Source organism: Moschus berezovskii, chromosome 27 (genome assembly GCF_049115385.1).
Source record: "Moschus berezovskii isolate FMDL1 chromosome 27, NW_MosBer_1.0, whole genome shotgun sequence".
Taxonomy (NCBI): domain Eukaryota; kingdom Metazoa; phylum Chordata; class Mammalia; order Artiodactyla; family Moschidae; genus Moschus; species Moschus berezovskii.
In genome coordinates, this window is record NC_142486.1 from 24,102,713 (window position 1) to 24,116,340 (window position 13,628).

Sequence of the window (13,628 nt, forward strand, 5' to 3'; positions counted from 1 at the left end):
GGCTTATCTCCTTAGTCTCCTTCCTGGTCCATGCCTTTCCTTTCACTCTGGCTTCAAACTGTCTCCCTCTTTCTTCCTCTTCCTTTCATCTTCCCTTCCTTCCTTCTCTCCCTTTCCTTCCTTTCTTCCTTCAGTTCTTTCCATAAAGAACAAACACTTACTGAACACTCAAATGGACACTCACACATAAAGAACTTAAGCTGTCACGAAGCTAAAAGACTCAACTGATCACCAAATCTGTGCCCAGGTGGCTGTAGAGAATGCTGTTTAAGACCAGACTCTGACCAGAGACAGACATGGGTTGTCCTGGTGGAGACAAATACCTCAGCCATGAGCATTAGTTTGCTGGCTATGGTGTCATTGTGAAATTAAATTACCTTTAAAACAAAAGGAAGGAAAGGCCGATTCTGTTTTTAACAAAAGTTAGTATTTTGTTACTAGCTTCTCTTCCTTGTGAATGGGGAATGGATTTCCCTGCTGGCTCAGATCGTAAAGCGTCTGACTGCAATGCAGGAGACCTGGGTTCGATCCCTGGGTTGGGAAGATCCCCTGGAGAAGGAAATGGCACCCCACTCCAGTACTCTTGTCTGGAAAACCCCATGGATGGAGGAGCCTGGTAGGCTACAGTCCATGGGGTCGCAAAGAGTTGGACACAACTGAGCGACTTCTCTTCTCCTCCTTGTGTACAGGGCAGTCCCTGAAGGTGTCACAGAGACGACAGCCAGAAACGCAGGAGGCTCTGCAGACCAGCTGTCCCTACAGACAAGTTATCCCTACTGACTGGCTGAGGGCTCAGATGGAGGTGACCTGGGCAGGGACTGGCCTGGCAACACTCACGGTTTCAGACTGACCATAGCCTTCGTGCAGCTCCAGGCCCGTCTGGCTCTTCCACTTTTCCCTCACATCAGGAGTCAGAGCCTCCCCTCCGGTCACACAGTGTCTCAAGCTCTGAAACTGGTATCTTTCTCAGCCAAAAAACAAGGCCACATATGTCAGAATCCCCATGCCCAACCTCATACTCTAGCACAGCTGGCAGACACCTTGAGGCACTAAAGCATAGGCTGCTATACTTATAAAGGTTATAAATCTGCCCCAAGTGCCCTGACCTTGCAGGTATGGACAAAAAACTTAAAAAAAAATCTTATCTGAGTTTGAAATAAAATCAGAACCTCATACAATAGGTTTTGGCATAACAATGGTGAATTCCATGTGAATTGGTCAAAATGATTTCGTTGCAAACAGATTGATAATAAGTTGGTTAGGACAACCATCTCTGAAAAAGAGAAATCAATTAACAACTAAGAAGATAGAAAGTAGCCCTTTTGGTTCAGTTCAGTTCAGTTCATTCACTCAGTCGTGTCCGACTCTCCGTGACCCCATGAATCACAGCACGCCAGGCCTCCCTGTCCATCACCAACTCCCGGAGTTCACTCAAACTCATGTCCACAGAGTCGGTGATGCCATCCAGCCATCTCATTCTCTGTCGTCCCCTTCTCCTCCCGCCCCCAACCTTTCCCAGCATCAGAGTCTTTTCCAGTGAGTCACTCGTCGCATGAGGTGGCCAAAGTATTGCAATTTCAGCTTTAGCATCAGTCCTTCCAATGAACACCCAGGATTGATCTCCCTTAGAATGGACTGGTTGGATCTCCTTGCAGTACAAGGGACTCTCAAGAGTCTTCTCCAGTAGCCCTTTAGAAACCCCAAAATTCTGACAGATATTAAATATATTGCAAAAGTATTCAACAAATTATTCAAAATGTGAAAGATCAGAGACTGTAGATAAGTTTGTGATCATTTTCCCCTTTGGATTAAATTGGTTTGGCTATTACCTAATATTACCAAGTATCTTTCAATCACTTTATGCTTGAACAAATCATTCTAAGTCTGCTTTTGATCAAATCATGCTGTGTAAATATTCACAATAGATCAATGGATATGAAGAATTCTTACATCATAGAAGAATTAACCTTGAGAATCATGGAAGAACTTACTCTCTTAGGCACTTTATGACCAGATATATGGGATTAGGGAAGATAAGGGGGTTGGGGCAACTCCCATTATTTGGGAGAGAATAGACAAGGGAGACAGAGATGAGGGTCAGCAGGTGACCAATGGGCATGGACCTCTCTCTACCCACCCCAGCAGTGAAACTTGCCCTACCAGAAGATGTTGCTTTGGATTCACCCAAGATGGGAGCCATTTGAAGTGTCTTGTCACTTTCTGTTGGGTGCCCAGTGGCATTCACTTGAGAATGGCTGGCTGGAGTTAGTATGGGACTAGGGATGGAGCTTCCATTGTGGTGGACTTGTTAGTCCCACCAGACCTAAGGCTCTGGCCACAAACCTATTCCACAGGTGATTAACAATTATCCATCAATTTTTATAATCTCATTGCTGAGGGAATGGCCTATGGGTATATGGGTGTAAGCACCAAAATTTCAGACTGTTTAGTTCTACTCAGTTCAGTTCCATTTGGTTGCAAATTCCTGGGGGCCAGAAGTTCATTCCTAAGAGGTGTCTACAAAGGATATGTGTGTATATGCTTGTGAGTATTTGTGTACATGTGTGTGAGAGAGACACTGAGAGAAAGAAAACTGGAATAAGAGAGGCACGTGTTATCAGGGGTACCTGGAAGGAAAGTTATGACCAACCTAGACAGCATATTAAAAAGCAGAGACATCACTTTGCCAACCAAGGTCTGTCTAGTCAAGGTTATGGTTTTTCCTGTGGTCATGTATGGATGTGAGAGTTGGACTGTGAAGAAAGCTGATCACCGAAGAACTGACGCTTTTGAACTGTGGTGTTGGAGAAGACTCTTGAGAGTCCCTTGGCCTGCAAGGAGATCCAACCAGTCCATTCTAAAGGGATCAGTCCTGGGTGTTCATTGGAAGGACTGACGATAAAGCTGAAACTGCAATACTTTGGCCACCTCATGTGACGAGTTGATTCACTGGAAAAAGACTCTGATGCTGGGAGGGATTGGGAGCAGGAGGAGAAGGGGATGACAGAGAATGAGATGGCTGGATGGCATCACTGACTCAATGGATGTGAGTTTGAGTGAACTCCGGGAGTTGGTGATGGACAGGGAGGCCTGGCGTGCTGCGATTCATGGGGTCGCAAAGAGTCGGACACAACTGAGTGACTGAACTGAACTGAACTGAATTGCGCTATAAATTTAGATACTTGGGTATCTAAAAGCACCACAGCACCAAAAAGATGGGCCATACCTGGTTAGATCCTCCTGCACAAGCAGACGGAAGATGGTGGGGACACAACAGAGGGTGGTGATCGGGAACCTGGACAGAGTCTAAACAAAAACAAAGTGTGGAGATCTTTTTAGAGTTAAGAGGGTGGGATTTCACGGAGGGGGAGTGGGTGAATCAGGTCTTTATATTCCCATCACCAGAGGAGAAAAGTTGAAAACGCCATGTGGTACCCAGCCTCCAAGATGGCCTGGAATGATTTCCACCTGAGTGAGTGAGTGAGTGAAGTCGCTCAGTCGTGTCTGACTCTTTGCGACCCCATGGACTGTAGCCTACCAGGCTTCTCCGTCTGTGGGATTCTCCAGGCAAGAGTACTGGAGTGGGTTGCCGTTTCCTTCTCCAGGAGATCATCCCAACCCAGGGATCGAACCCGGGTCTCCCGCATTGGAGGCAGATGCTTTACCATCTGAGTCACCATTTCCACCTACCAGTATTTAAACTCGATCCCCTTCCACAATGTACCACATTTGGTCTATGTGACCAATAGCCTAACACAGATGTGGCATTAGGACCACAGCTTTCACCTGGGGCACTGTCACTGTCTCTCCATCTCTTGGCTCCCTCACTCTGGGAAAGACAAGCTGCTGTGTTGTGAGTACACTCTAGTCGTCCAATGGACAAGTTCTTGTAGTGAGCAACTGAAGCTTCTGGCAAAGAAGCAGTGAGAAATTGGAATTTTCTAAAACCTACATAAGTGCAGTTTAAAACATAATCTCCAATCCCAGTCAAATATCAAGACAGCTGCAGCCCTAGCTGACATCTTTTTTCTTATTTTTGTGATAAACATAACAGAAAATTTACCATTTTAACTATTTTTAAGTACGGTCCAGCGGTATTAAGTAAATTCATGCTCTTTTGCAGTCATCACCACCGTTCACCTCTAAGACTTTTTGTAATCTTCCCAAACTAAAACTCCCTACCTGTTACATGATAACTCCTTATTTCCCCTACCCCCATCCTCTGACCATCTACTTTGTTTCCATGAATTTGAATATTCTAGGTATTTATATATAGGCATGTATATATGGGTATTTTTATATGGGCTTCCCTGGTGGCTCAGAGGTTAAAGCATCTGCCTCCAATGCAGGAGACCCGGGTTCAATCCCTGGATCGGGAAGATCCCCTGGAGAAGGAAATGGTAACCACTCCAGTATTCTTCCCTGGAGAATCCCATGGACAGAGAAGCCTGGTAGGCTACAGTCCACGGGGTCGCAAAGAGTCGGACACGACTGAGCGACTTCACTTTCAGGTATTTATATATTATTTGTCCTTCTGTCTTATATATTATATCACTTAACATAATGTTTTCAACATGATGTAGTATATAGCAGAATTTCCTTCTTTTTAAAGGCAGAATAATAATCCATTGCAAGTATGTGTCACATTTTATCTGGGTTGCTAGAACTTGGATTGCTTCCACCTTTTAACAATTATGAATAATGCCACTGTCAACATGAGTATAGCTTTCTGACATCTTGACTGCAACCCTTTGAGAAACCCAGATCCAGAACCACCTGGAAGCTGATCCCAGATTCCTGATCATCAGAAACTGTGAGATAATAAATATTTGTGCTTTAAATTTCTATGTTGTTTTAGTCACTAAGTTGTGTCTGATTCTTTTGAGGCAAGAATACTGGACTGGGTTACCATTTCCTTCTCCAGGTGATCTCCCCAACTCAGGGACTGGAAGGTGGATTCTTTACCACTGAGCCACCAGGGAAACCCCTTTTTAATTAATATATTTTGGAGTAATTTACTACACAGCAGTAGACGACTGACATACTGCTTCAGAGTAGGGGGAAGTGGAGGGAGAAGGCACACGTTGGCCTATCAAGCCCTGGACGAGTAATAATGATGGTGAGTTTGCTAATGATGATAAAATAATTAATATATGTTAAGAACCTACTACGTGCCAGGCCATAGGCCTAATATTATTTAATTCTCATAACAGCTCTCTAGAGCCATATTATCCCTTTCTTCCCTGCCAATGAGAAACATGAGGCTAAAGGAGATTATGTGACTTTCCCAAGAAAACAAAGCGAGCAAACGGAAGATGTAGGATCAAAGGCCAGGTCTGACTAATGGCCCAGCCTGTTCTATTAACCACCATGTTATACAGCTTGCCTCAATGCAAAGAGCATGGGCAGATGGTTCCTCTGATATTTTAAAAAGTTGTGGTTAGGATGTGGAGGGCAGAAGAAAGATGCCCTGTATCTTCACTGGGGACACTGATGATGAGAAAACCCTGGAAGGATGGGCTGGAGAGTCAAGGATTGGGTGAACTGTCTATGCTCTGCATCATGGGCAGCAGCACACAATGTTGAGGAGTAGGTTGTAATTTTCCCCCAAGGTTTTGACAAGAGCACAAGGAAGAAAGCAGTATCAGAAAAGGCACCCCACAGAAAACCAAATAGAACATGCAAAGGTTTGGAGATGTTAAGTGGCCTTATGTCTAGGAATATAGTTAGAGGATGGGCAATGATTCAAGACAACCAGGAGGGCATGAACCAGATTATGGAAGGTCCTGGGAGACTTTTGGGTTAATGTCAAAGAAACTTTGTAGTCACCGGTTCATGCCTTTTATCCTGCACACTCAAAACCTATATCCCACTCATCTAACTTATACCCGACACAGAAGAGGTGTTTTTGTCTCTTACATTTAAGATAAGTTTGGCATCAACCCGGGGCAACTCATGCACAAAAATGCAAGACCCATTAGGCCAGGCAGAGAAGAGAGTCCAGGCCGCCTTCGCCCAGCCAGTGTCAGTTGAGTTCCAGAAGATGTCTGATTTGCTCAAGGCCACCCACCTCCTGCCAAAAATTGGAGAAAATCAGAACCCTCAGCAGTGTTTTAAAAAGAATTACATTAGTCTGTTCTCCTATTTGGAGCCTTACTCACTCACTTACACTTGTCATATCTGTATAAGAACCATAAAGCCAAACTGCCTCCAAAGCATTTATTGAGCATCTTCTATATTCCTATATCCTAGGCTAGAATAAAAAAAACAAATGTGCTGCTTCCAAACACTTCGCAGTCTACTGAGAGTGATATATAAAGGAACAAGTAATCTCAATATAATGTGGAAGGGCACTTTATTTGTTCAGTCAGTATTTATTCAGTATTTATCCTGCCCTTACCACTGGGGATAGAGAAATGAATGATTAGTCTTGCTTGGAGGGGCTTATAGTTTAGTAAGTATAGGCATAAACTTGGCATCATCCTTGAGGTTTGTCTGTCACCTCCCATCAAATCTTATTAGGTCCGCATTCAAAATACTTTCAGGATCACGCTTCCTCTCACTCCTTCCACTGCTATTCCCCCAGGCAAGCCTCCACCTTTGCCTCTCAATGCACTGGCCTCTTAAGTGGCCCTCTGCTTCACCTTTGATTTCTACAGTTTATTCTTAACCCAATATTCTGAGTTATCCTTTAAAAAAAAAAGCAAATCAGATCTTGTCACTCCTCTGCTCAGAACACTCCAATGTTCCTCAAAAAATTACATAGGCTCACCATATTATCCAGCAATTCTACTTCTGATTATATATCCAGAAGAATTGAATGGATATTTGTACACCCGTGTTCATAGCAGCAGTATTGACAACAGCTAAAAGGTGGGAGCAATCCAAGTGTCCATCAGTGGATAAGCAACGGATAAGCAATATTAGTATAGACACAAGGAACATTATTCAGTTCTAAAAAAGAAGGCGATTCTTACATAGGCTACAACATGAATAAACCTTGAAGGCATTATGCTTAGTAAAGTAAGTAAGACACAAAAGAAAAAATATTGTATGATTCTACTTTTATGAGGTTCCCAGAGGAGTGAAATTCATTAAGACAGAAAGTAGAATGGTTGTTTCAGGGCTGGGGGTAGGAGGCATTAGGGAGCTTTTGTACAATGGGTACAGGGTTTCAGATTTGCAAGATGAAAAAGTTTTGCAGCTGAATGGTGGGAACGATTGCACAAAAATGTGAATTTACTTAATGACACTGAACTATATACTTAAAATATTTAAAGTGGTAAATTTAATGGTACGTGTAGTTTACCACACTTAAAAAAAAAAACAGAAACACCTCCAATTGTTTCTCACTTCACTCAAAGTAAAGCCCAAAGCCTTCTGATCCTTACCTGATTTGACCCCTTGTTAGCTCCTAACTTCAACTCCTGCCACTTTCCCCATCATCCACTCTCCTCCAGCTCATCCACCTACTTTTCTGTTCCTTGGACCCACCAGACAAGCTGACCCCTGGTACCTCCCACTGGCCACAAAACCCAGTCCATAGCTGGCCTGGGTGTGCTCGACCATCTTGGGGGTCCCAGTCGTGCCGCTTGTGAAGTAGATGGCCACTGGGTCTTGACTCCTGGTCCTTGCACAGTTGTGTTCTGTGGATGCCTCCCTGTAAATATAAAAATATTACAGGGGTACTGCTAGCAGTGCCAACAGTCATAGTCACAGTAATATCTACAACAACAAGACAGGCTACATTTGATAAATACCATGTGTCAGGAACCTGCTGGAAGCTCCAGCTTGAGTTATCTCTGACCCCTACAATCATCTCATGGGGTTATAACCATTTGCACATAAGGAAATTGAGGCTCAGAATAATTAAATGACTCACTCAAAAAAACCTGTGCTTTTATCAAGGCATGAGACCTTCTGGGGGAACCAGCATTTTTGAGTTCTACCTCAGTTCCTGGTAATTTAGAGTTGTTTTCCTAAGTGTTCCCTAAATTTGGAGTTTTGAGATGTGGGTAATTCCTAAAAGTTTTGTGATCTGGAGAATGTTCTAATTCACTGTTTTTCAATCCTGGCTGCATCTTAGGATCACCTGATAGGTTTTTTGAAAGAAATACTGTTTCCTGGGCTCCAAGTTGAAGAAAATGGAATCAGAATCTTTGTTGGTGGGCCTGGGCACAGTTTTGGTTTTTTTTAATATAAATTTATTTATTTTAATTGGAGGCCAATTACTTTACAATATTGTATTGGTTTTGCCATACATTGACATGAATCCACCTCGGGTGTACATGTGTTCCCCATCCTGAACCCCATCCTGAACCCCCCTCCCACCTCCCTCCCCATACCATCCCTCTGGGTCACCCCAGTGCACCAGCCCCAAGCATCCTGTATCATGCATCGAACCTGGACTGGTGATTCATTTCACATATGATAATATACATGTTTCAATGCCATTCTCCCAAATCATCCCACCCTCGCCCTCTCCCACAGAGTCCAAAGACTGTTCTATACATCTGTGTCTCTTTTGCTGTCTCGCATACAGGGTTATCGTTACCATCTTTCTAAATTCCATATATATGTGTTAGTAAACTGTATTGGTGTTTTTCTTTCTGGCTTACTTCACTCTATATAATAGGCTCCAGTTTCATCCACCTCTTTAGAACTGATTCAAATGTATTCTTTTTAATTGCTGAGTAATACTCCATTGTGTATATGTACCACAGCTTTCTTATCCATTCATCTGCTGATGGACATCTAGGTTGCTTCCATGTCTTGGCTATTATAAACAGTGCTGCAGTGAACATTGGGGTACACATGTTTCTTTCAATTCTGGTTTCCTTGGTATATATGCCCAGAAGTGGGATTGCTGGGTCATATGGCAGTGCTATTTCCAGATTTTTAAGGAATCTCTACACATTTCTCCATAGTGGCTGTACTAGTTTGCATTCCCACCAACAGTGTGAGAGGGTTCCCTTTTCTCCACACCCCCTCCAGCATTTATTGCTTGTAGATTTTTGGATAGCAGCCATTATTACTGGCGTGAAATGGTATCTCATTGTGGTTTTGATTTACATTTCTCTGATAGTGAGTGATGTTGAGCATCTTTTCATATGTTTGTTAGCCATCTGTATGTCTTCTTTGGAGAAATGTTTGTTTAGTTCTTGGGCCCATTTTTTGATGGGTCGTTTATTTTTCTGGAATTGAACATTTTTTTTCGTAATTTTTCTAAGTTCCTTACATAATTCTAATGACTGCCAAAATTAAGAGCCTGCTGATTCAGACCAACCTGACAGCTCATCAAAATCACGTGGGCAGATCACTGAATATAAGGATCTGGGCCCTTGTTCAGATATGTCTGGTTAAGTAGGTCAGATGTGGGACCTTAAAATCTGTATTTCAAACCTCACCCCAAAATAAATAAATAAATGGGGCTTCCCAGGTGGCGCTAGTGGTAAAGAACCTGCCTGCCCATGCAGGAGACATGAGAGATGAGCTTTCGATCACTGGATCAGGAAGATCCCCTGGAAGAGGGCATGGCAACCTACTCCAGTATCTTGCCTAGAGAATCCCATGGACAGAAGAGCCTGGTGGACTACAGTCCATAGGGTCACAAAGAGTCAGACACAATGGAAGTGACTAAGCATACACTCAAATAAATAAATAAATAATTTCCCATTATTTTATGGTGGAAAGTTAATATTCTAGTGTAGGAAAGGACATTCAAAAAAGCATTTACCATGTCCTTAAGCTTTTAAATATATCTTTGTATCTAACTATATTTCTTACATATATTGATTATTTTCTGTTCAACTTTCAGCTGCTTATGATTATATTGGAATAGAAGGAAAGTATAGACAATGCCATATGTTGGAAATATAATATTTTATAAAATACAGGACACATTATTTATAACCTATGCTTGTGAGTCTTATAGTCCTAAAAATTATAATACAATTAAATGCAAGTGACACAAAGTTTTCTTTTAAGCTAGGGACAAGAGACAAATGCTGAGATTAGTCAAAAAAAAAAAAAGTAAAATAGCAGGTGAATCTGGTGCCCCTGATCTATGAAGACAAGCATTTGTGACTTAACAGTGCAGGCCCGGGTGAAGGACCCATTTTAGTTCTGGCCTCCAGTCAAGACAAAGTCTAAAATGCCCAGTTAGATTTCCATGAGTCTTTGCTGCTGCTGCTGCTGCTAAGTTGCTTCAGTCGTGTCCGACTCTGTGTGACCCCATAGATGGCAGCTGACCAGGTTCCGCCGTCCCTGAGATTCTCCAGGCAAGAACACTGGAGTGGGTTGCCATTTCCTTCTCCAATGTGTGAAAGTGAAAAGTGAAAGTGAAGTCGCTCAGTCATGTCCGACTAGTAGCGACCCCATGGACTGCAGCCCACCTGGCTCCTCTGTCCATGTGATTTTCTAGGCAAGAGAACTGGAGTGGCTTGCCATTGCCTTCTCCGCTGAAAGGCAAATGGCTTCGGTTCTGTCCCAACCTTAACTTCATTATTTATCATCATCTCAAACACGTCATTTTATCTTTCCAGGTCTCAGTTTCATTATCTGGAAAATTAGGGTAAAGTGCACTTTATAGGGTTTTTCAAGGATTGAATAAGACAATGCTGATTCATTATTGTTTCAATGAATTATTGAATTCATTATTCATTATTGACAAGCATTATTCATGCTTGTCACAAAACAGGTGTTCACTAAGTTTTTGTTGCAAGATTGAATGCAGGTGAATGCTAACCCAGCACAACACCTAGAATACATTCAGTTCAGTTCAGTTCAGTCGCTCCATTGTGTCTGCCTCTTTGCAACCCCCATGGACCACAGCACACCAGGCCTCCCTGTTCACACCAACTCCCGGAGTCCACCCAAACTCATGTCCATTGAGTCGGTGATGCCATCCAACCATCTCATCCTCTGTCGTTCCCTTCTCCTCCCGCCTTCAAACTATCCCAGCACCAGGGTCTTTTCTAATGAGTCAGTTCTTCGCATCAGGTGGCCAAAGTATTGGAGTTTCAGCTTCAATATCAGTCCTTCCAATGAATATTCAGGACTGATTTCCTTTAGGATGGACTGGTTGGCTCTCCCTGCAGTCCAAGGGACTCTCAAGAGTCTTCTCCAACACCACAGTTCAGAATACATTTAGCACTCAATATATGGAAGAAATTAGATTATTAATTGACCACCTACTATGTACTAAGTGCAACATGTAAATCATCTCATTTACTCCAGCTGATAATCTGTATTTATTACATCATAGAGACAAATGCACAAAAAATCTAGTGATAATTCCAGTACTGACTAAGTGAGTAACACTGAAGGAACTTCAGGTAGTAACTGGGATTAAGTCTCAGGTCCGTTTGGCTTCCAAAGTGATTCACCTTTCTGATTCACTCTCTCCATGTGCAATTAGAAATGCATTCTTTTTACGCAGGGGAGAAATGCTGTGGCCTCATTTTCATGCTCTCCTCTGGAGAGTTCCAACTTACCAGAGGAGTTCCCTGAAGTTCATCCAGCCTGGCCGATAGCTGTCTGACACAAGCAGCTTGGTCTGAAGGGAAGGGCAGGCGGCGCTAATGGCATCCACCCGTGGAGCCAAGGAGTCACTGGTGATAATGGCCTTGGGTCTGGATGCCTGCAGCCGAAATTTAAGGTCTTTTTCTGTCAGCTGAGAGATGCCGGGAATCATGATGGTCCCTGATACCACACAGAGAGGGAAAGTTGACTGGGTGACAGGGAAGATCCCTGTGAACAGATCCAGACCAGATATTCCCAGATAGAAGCAGGAAAGGGCCAGAGATACTTAGAATGCCTGAACTGGAAGAGGCACTATTAATGATAAAATATTGAAATTCAGAGAATGTTTACAGAGCATTTACACATGTTAAGAACTTTGCATGCATTATTTCATTTAATTCTTACAACCCTGGAAAGTAGATGTTATCATTAAACCCATTTGGCAGATTCAAAACACTGAGACCTAGACCTTTATGCCTTAAATAAATTAACTAGCCCAGGATCACACAGCTAAAATATTGTAGAGCTGTGACTGTGAACCCAGGCAGTGGTAACCTTAAGACTCCATGATCTTGAACATTGTATTACATTGGCCTAGAAATTACCTGGATAAAGAAATGGCAACCCACTCCATTATACTTGCCTGGAGAATCCCATGGAAAGAGGAGCCTGGCAGGCTACAGTCTATAGGGTCTCAAAGAGTCGGACACAACTGAAGTGAATTAGCAAACACACACACAGAGATTACCTAGTTCAATGCTTTTTCAGGCCTTTCAAACAAAAGGCTGTAGTGAATCTTAGCATTGGGTGTGGGTCACTTGGGGCAGCAGCAAGGGGATAGCAGTGGGGGCTGCATGGCCCCATATAACTTCAAACAAAACCACTCTATAGTAGTTGAGTTCATCTACTCTCAAGGGGAAGTGATAAGGAAGCAGAAAGCAGGGGCAAATTTTAATCAGACGCTTGAAAAACCACTTGAACATCTCAGAACGCAGGCTGTAAACACTCCACACTCCACTGAGTCCAACATTCTCATTTCACAGATGAGAAGAAAGAGATCCTAAAATAATCGGCCACCCAGTGAGTGAGGACAGAAGTCAGAGGAAAGGGCCAATCCCAAATAGGGTGAAGTCCAAGCAAAACCCTCATTTCCCTTCTCTCTATCTCCCAAACTTTACAGGACTTAAAGCCCAGCGTGAACACTTTGGGAGCTGAGCAGTTTGGTTCTTCACTCCACCTCTCTGTTGCAGCTGTTTCTAATCCAAGTCTGTTCTATCCGGAGCTTTGACGGCCCAGGCAGATGGTGGACAGCTGGAGCTGTCAGCAAGAGAAACGAGGTGAACACCATAGACTGGAAGAAAAGTGATAAGTGCTTATCAGGAGAACATGGGGATGTGAGAATGTGAGGTCATTCAGGCTGTGTAGCCTTGGAAATGAACAGGATGCTAGACTTGATGTGGCGATGGAGAACATGGCCTTGAGCTACTTGGACAACAAAGAAATAGGGTATGTGCATAACTGGGGAAACTGGAGACATTTTCCATTTATCATTCCAGAAAAAAATGATAATAATACTGCAAAGAGAAGTTTTGATCATGCAAGGTGCCTAACAGAGTGCCTGGAGCATAGCAGGTCCTCAGGATCACCCTTACCTCAGTCCTCATTTAAATGGATTTTATATTCATGGCAGAATATGGAGAAGTCCCCAAACCTGTGTGCTTGTTTCTTTTCTTCAGAGCTGAATACACTTTAATGGTGCTCACTTTTATTTATTGTCCAGAAATATGTAAAAATAAAATGTTGGGGAGGACAACCTATTCACAAAATGGTTGGATTAAGCTTGATCATACAGGAAGGTTAATTTTCTGACATGAGTTTGTACTGATTTGCAAACATTTGTGACAATAAATTTCAGGTAGATTGTTCTACAGATATGACTGGAAGGGAGTGGATGACATTCTAAGTGGTAGAAAGTTCCTAGGGGATGGAGAAACTAGCACTCCACCAAAAGTAGATGTCTTGCTTTTGAAAAATCAGCCTAAAAACTCCAACCCTTTCAACATGTGCATAACACAGAGCCAGCAGAGGCGTTTGGGGCTCTAAGG

General features: G+C 42.9%; 1 protein-coding gene across 1 annotated transcript in view; it reads right to left on the reverse strand.

The window, feature by feature from the left end:
• LOC148773674 (acyl-coenzyme A synthetase ACSM5, mitochondrial-like) overlaps positions 1 to 13,628 on the reverse strand; it is a 31,457-nt gene that overhangs the window by 8,115 nt on the left and 9,714 nt on the right. The window contains exons 4-8 of the mRNA XM_088832919.1: positions 11,496 to 11,703; positions 7,517 to 7,660; positions 5,920 to 6,073; positions 3,227 to 3,306; positions 838 to 961 (exon numbers count right to left, since the gene is read on the reverse strand). Coding sequence (XP_088689045.1) covers positions 838 to 961; positions 3,227 to 3,306; positions 5,920 to 6,073; positions 7,517 to 7,660; positions 11,496 to 11,703 — 710 coding nt within the window. The remainder of the gene's footprint in view (positions 1 to 837; positions 962 to 3,226; positions 3,307 to 5,919; positions 6,074 to 7,516; positions 7,661 to 11,495; positions 11,704 to 13,628) is intronic.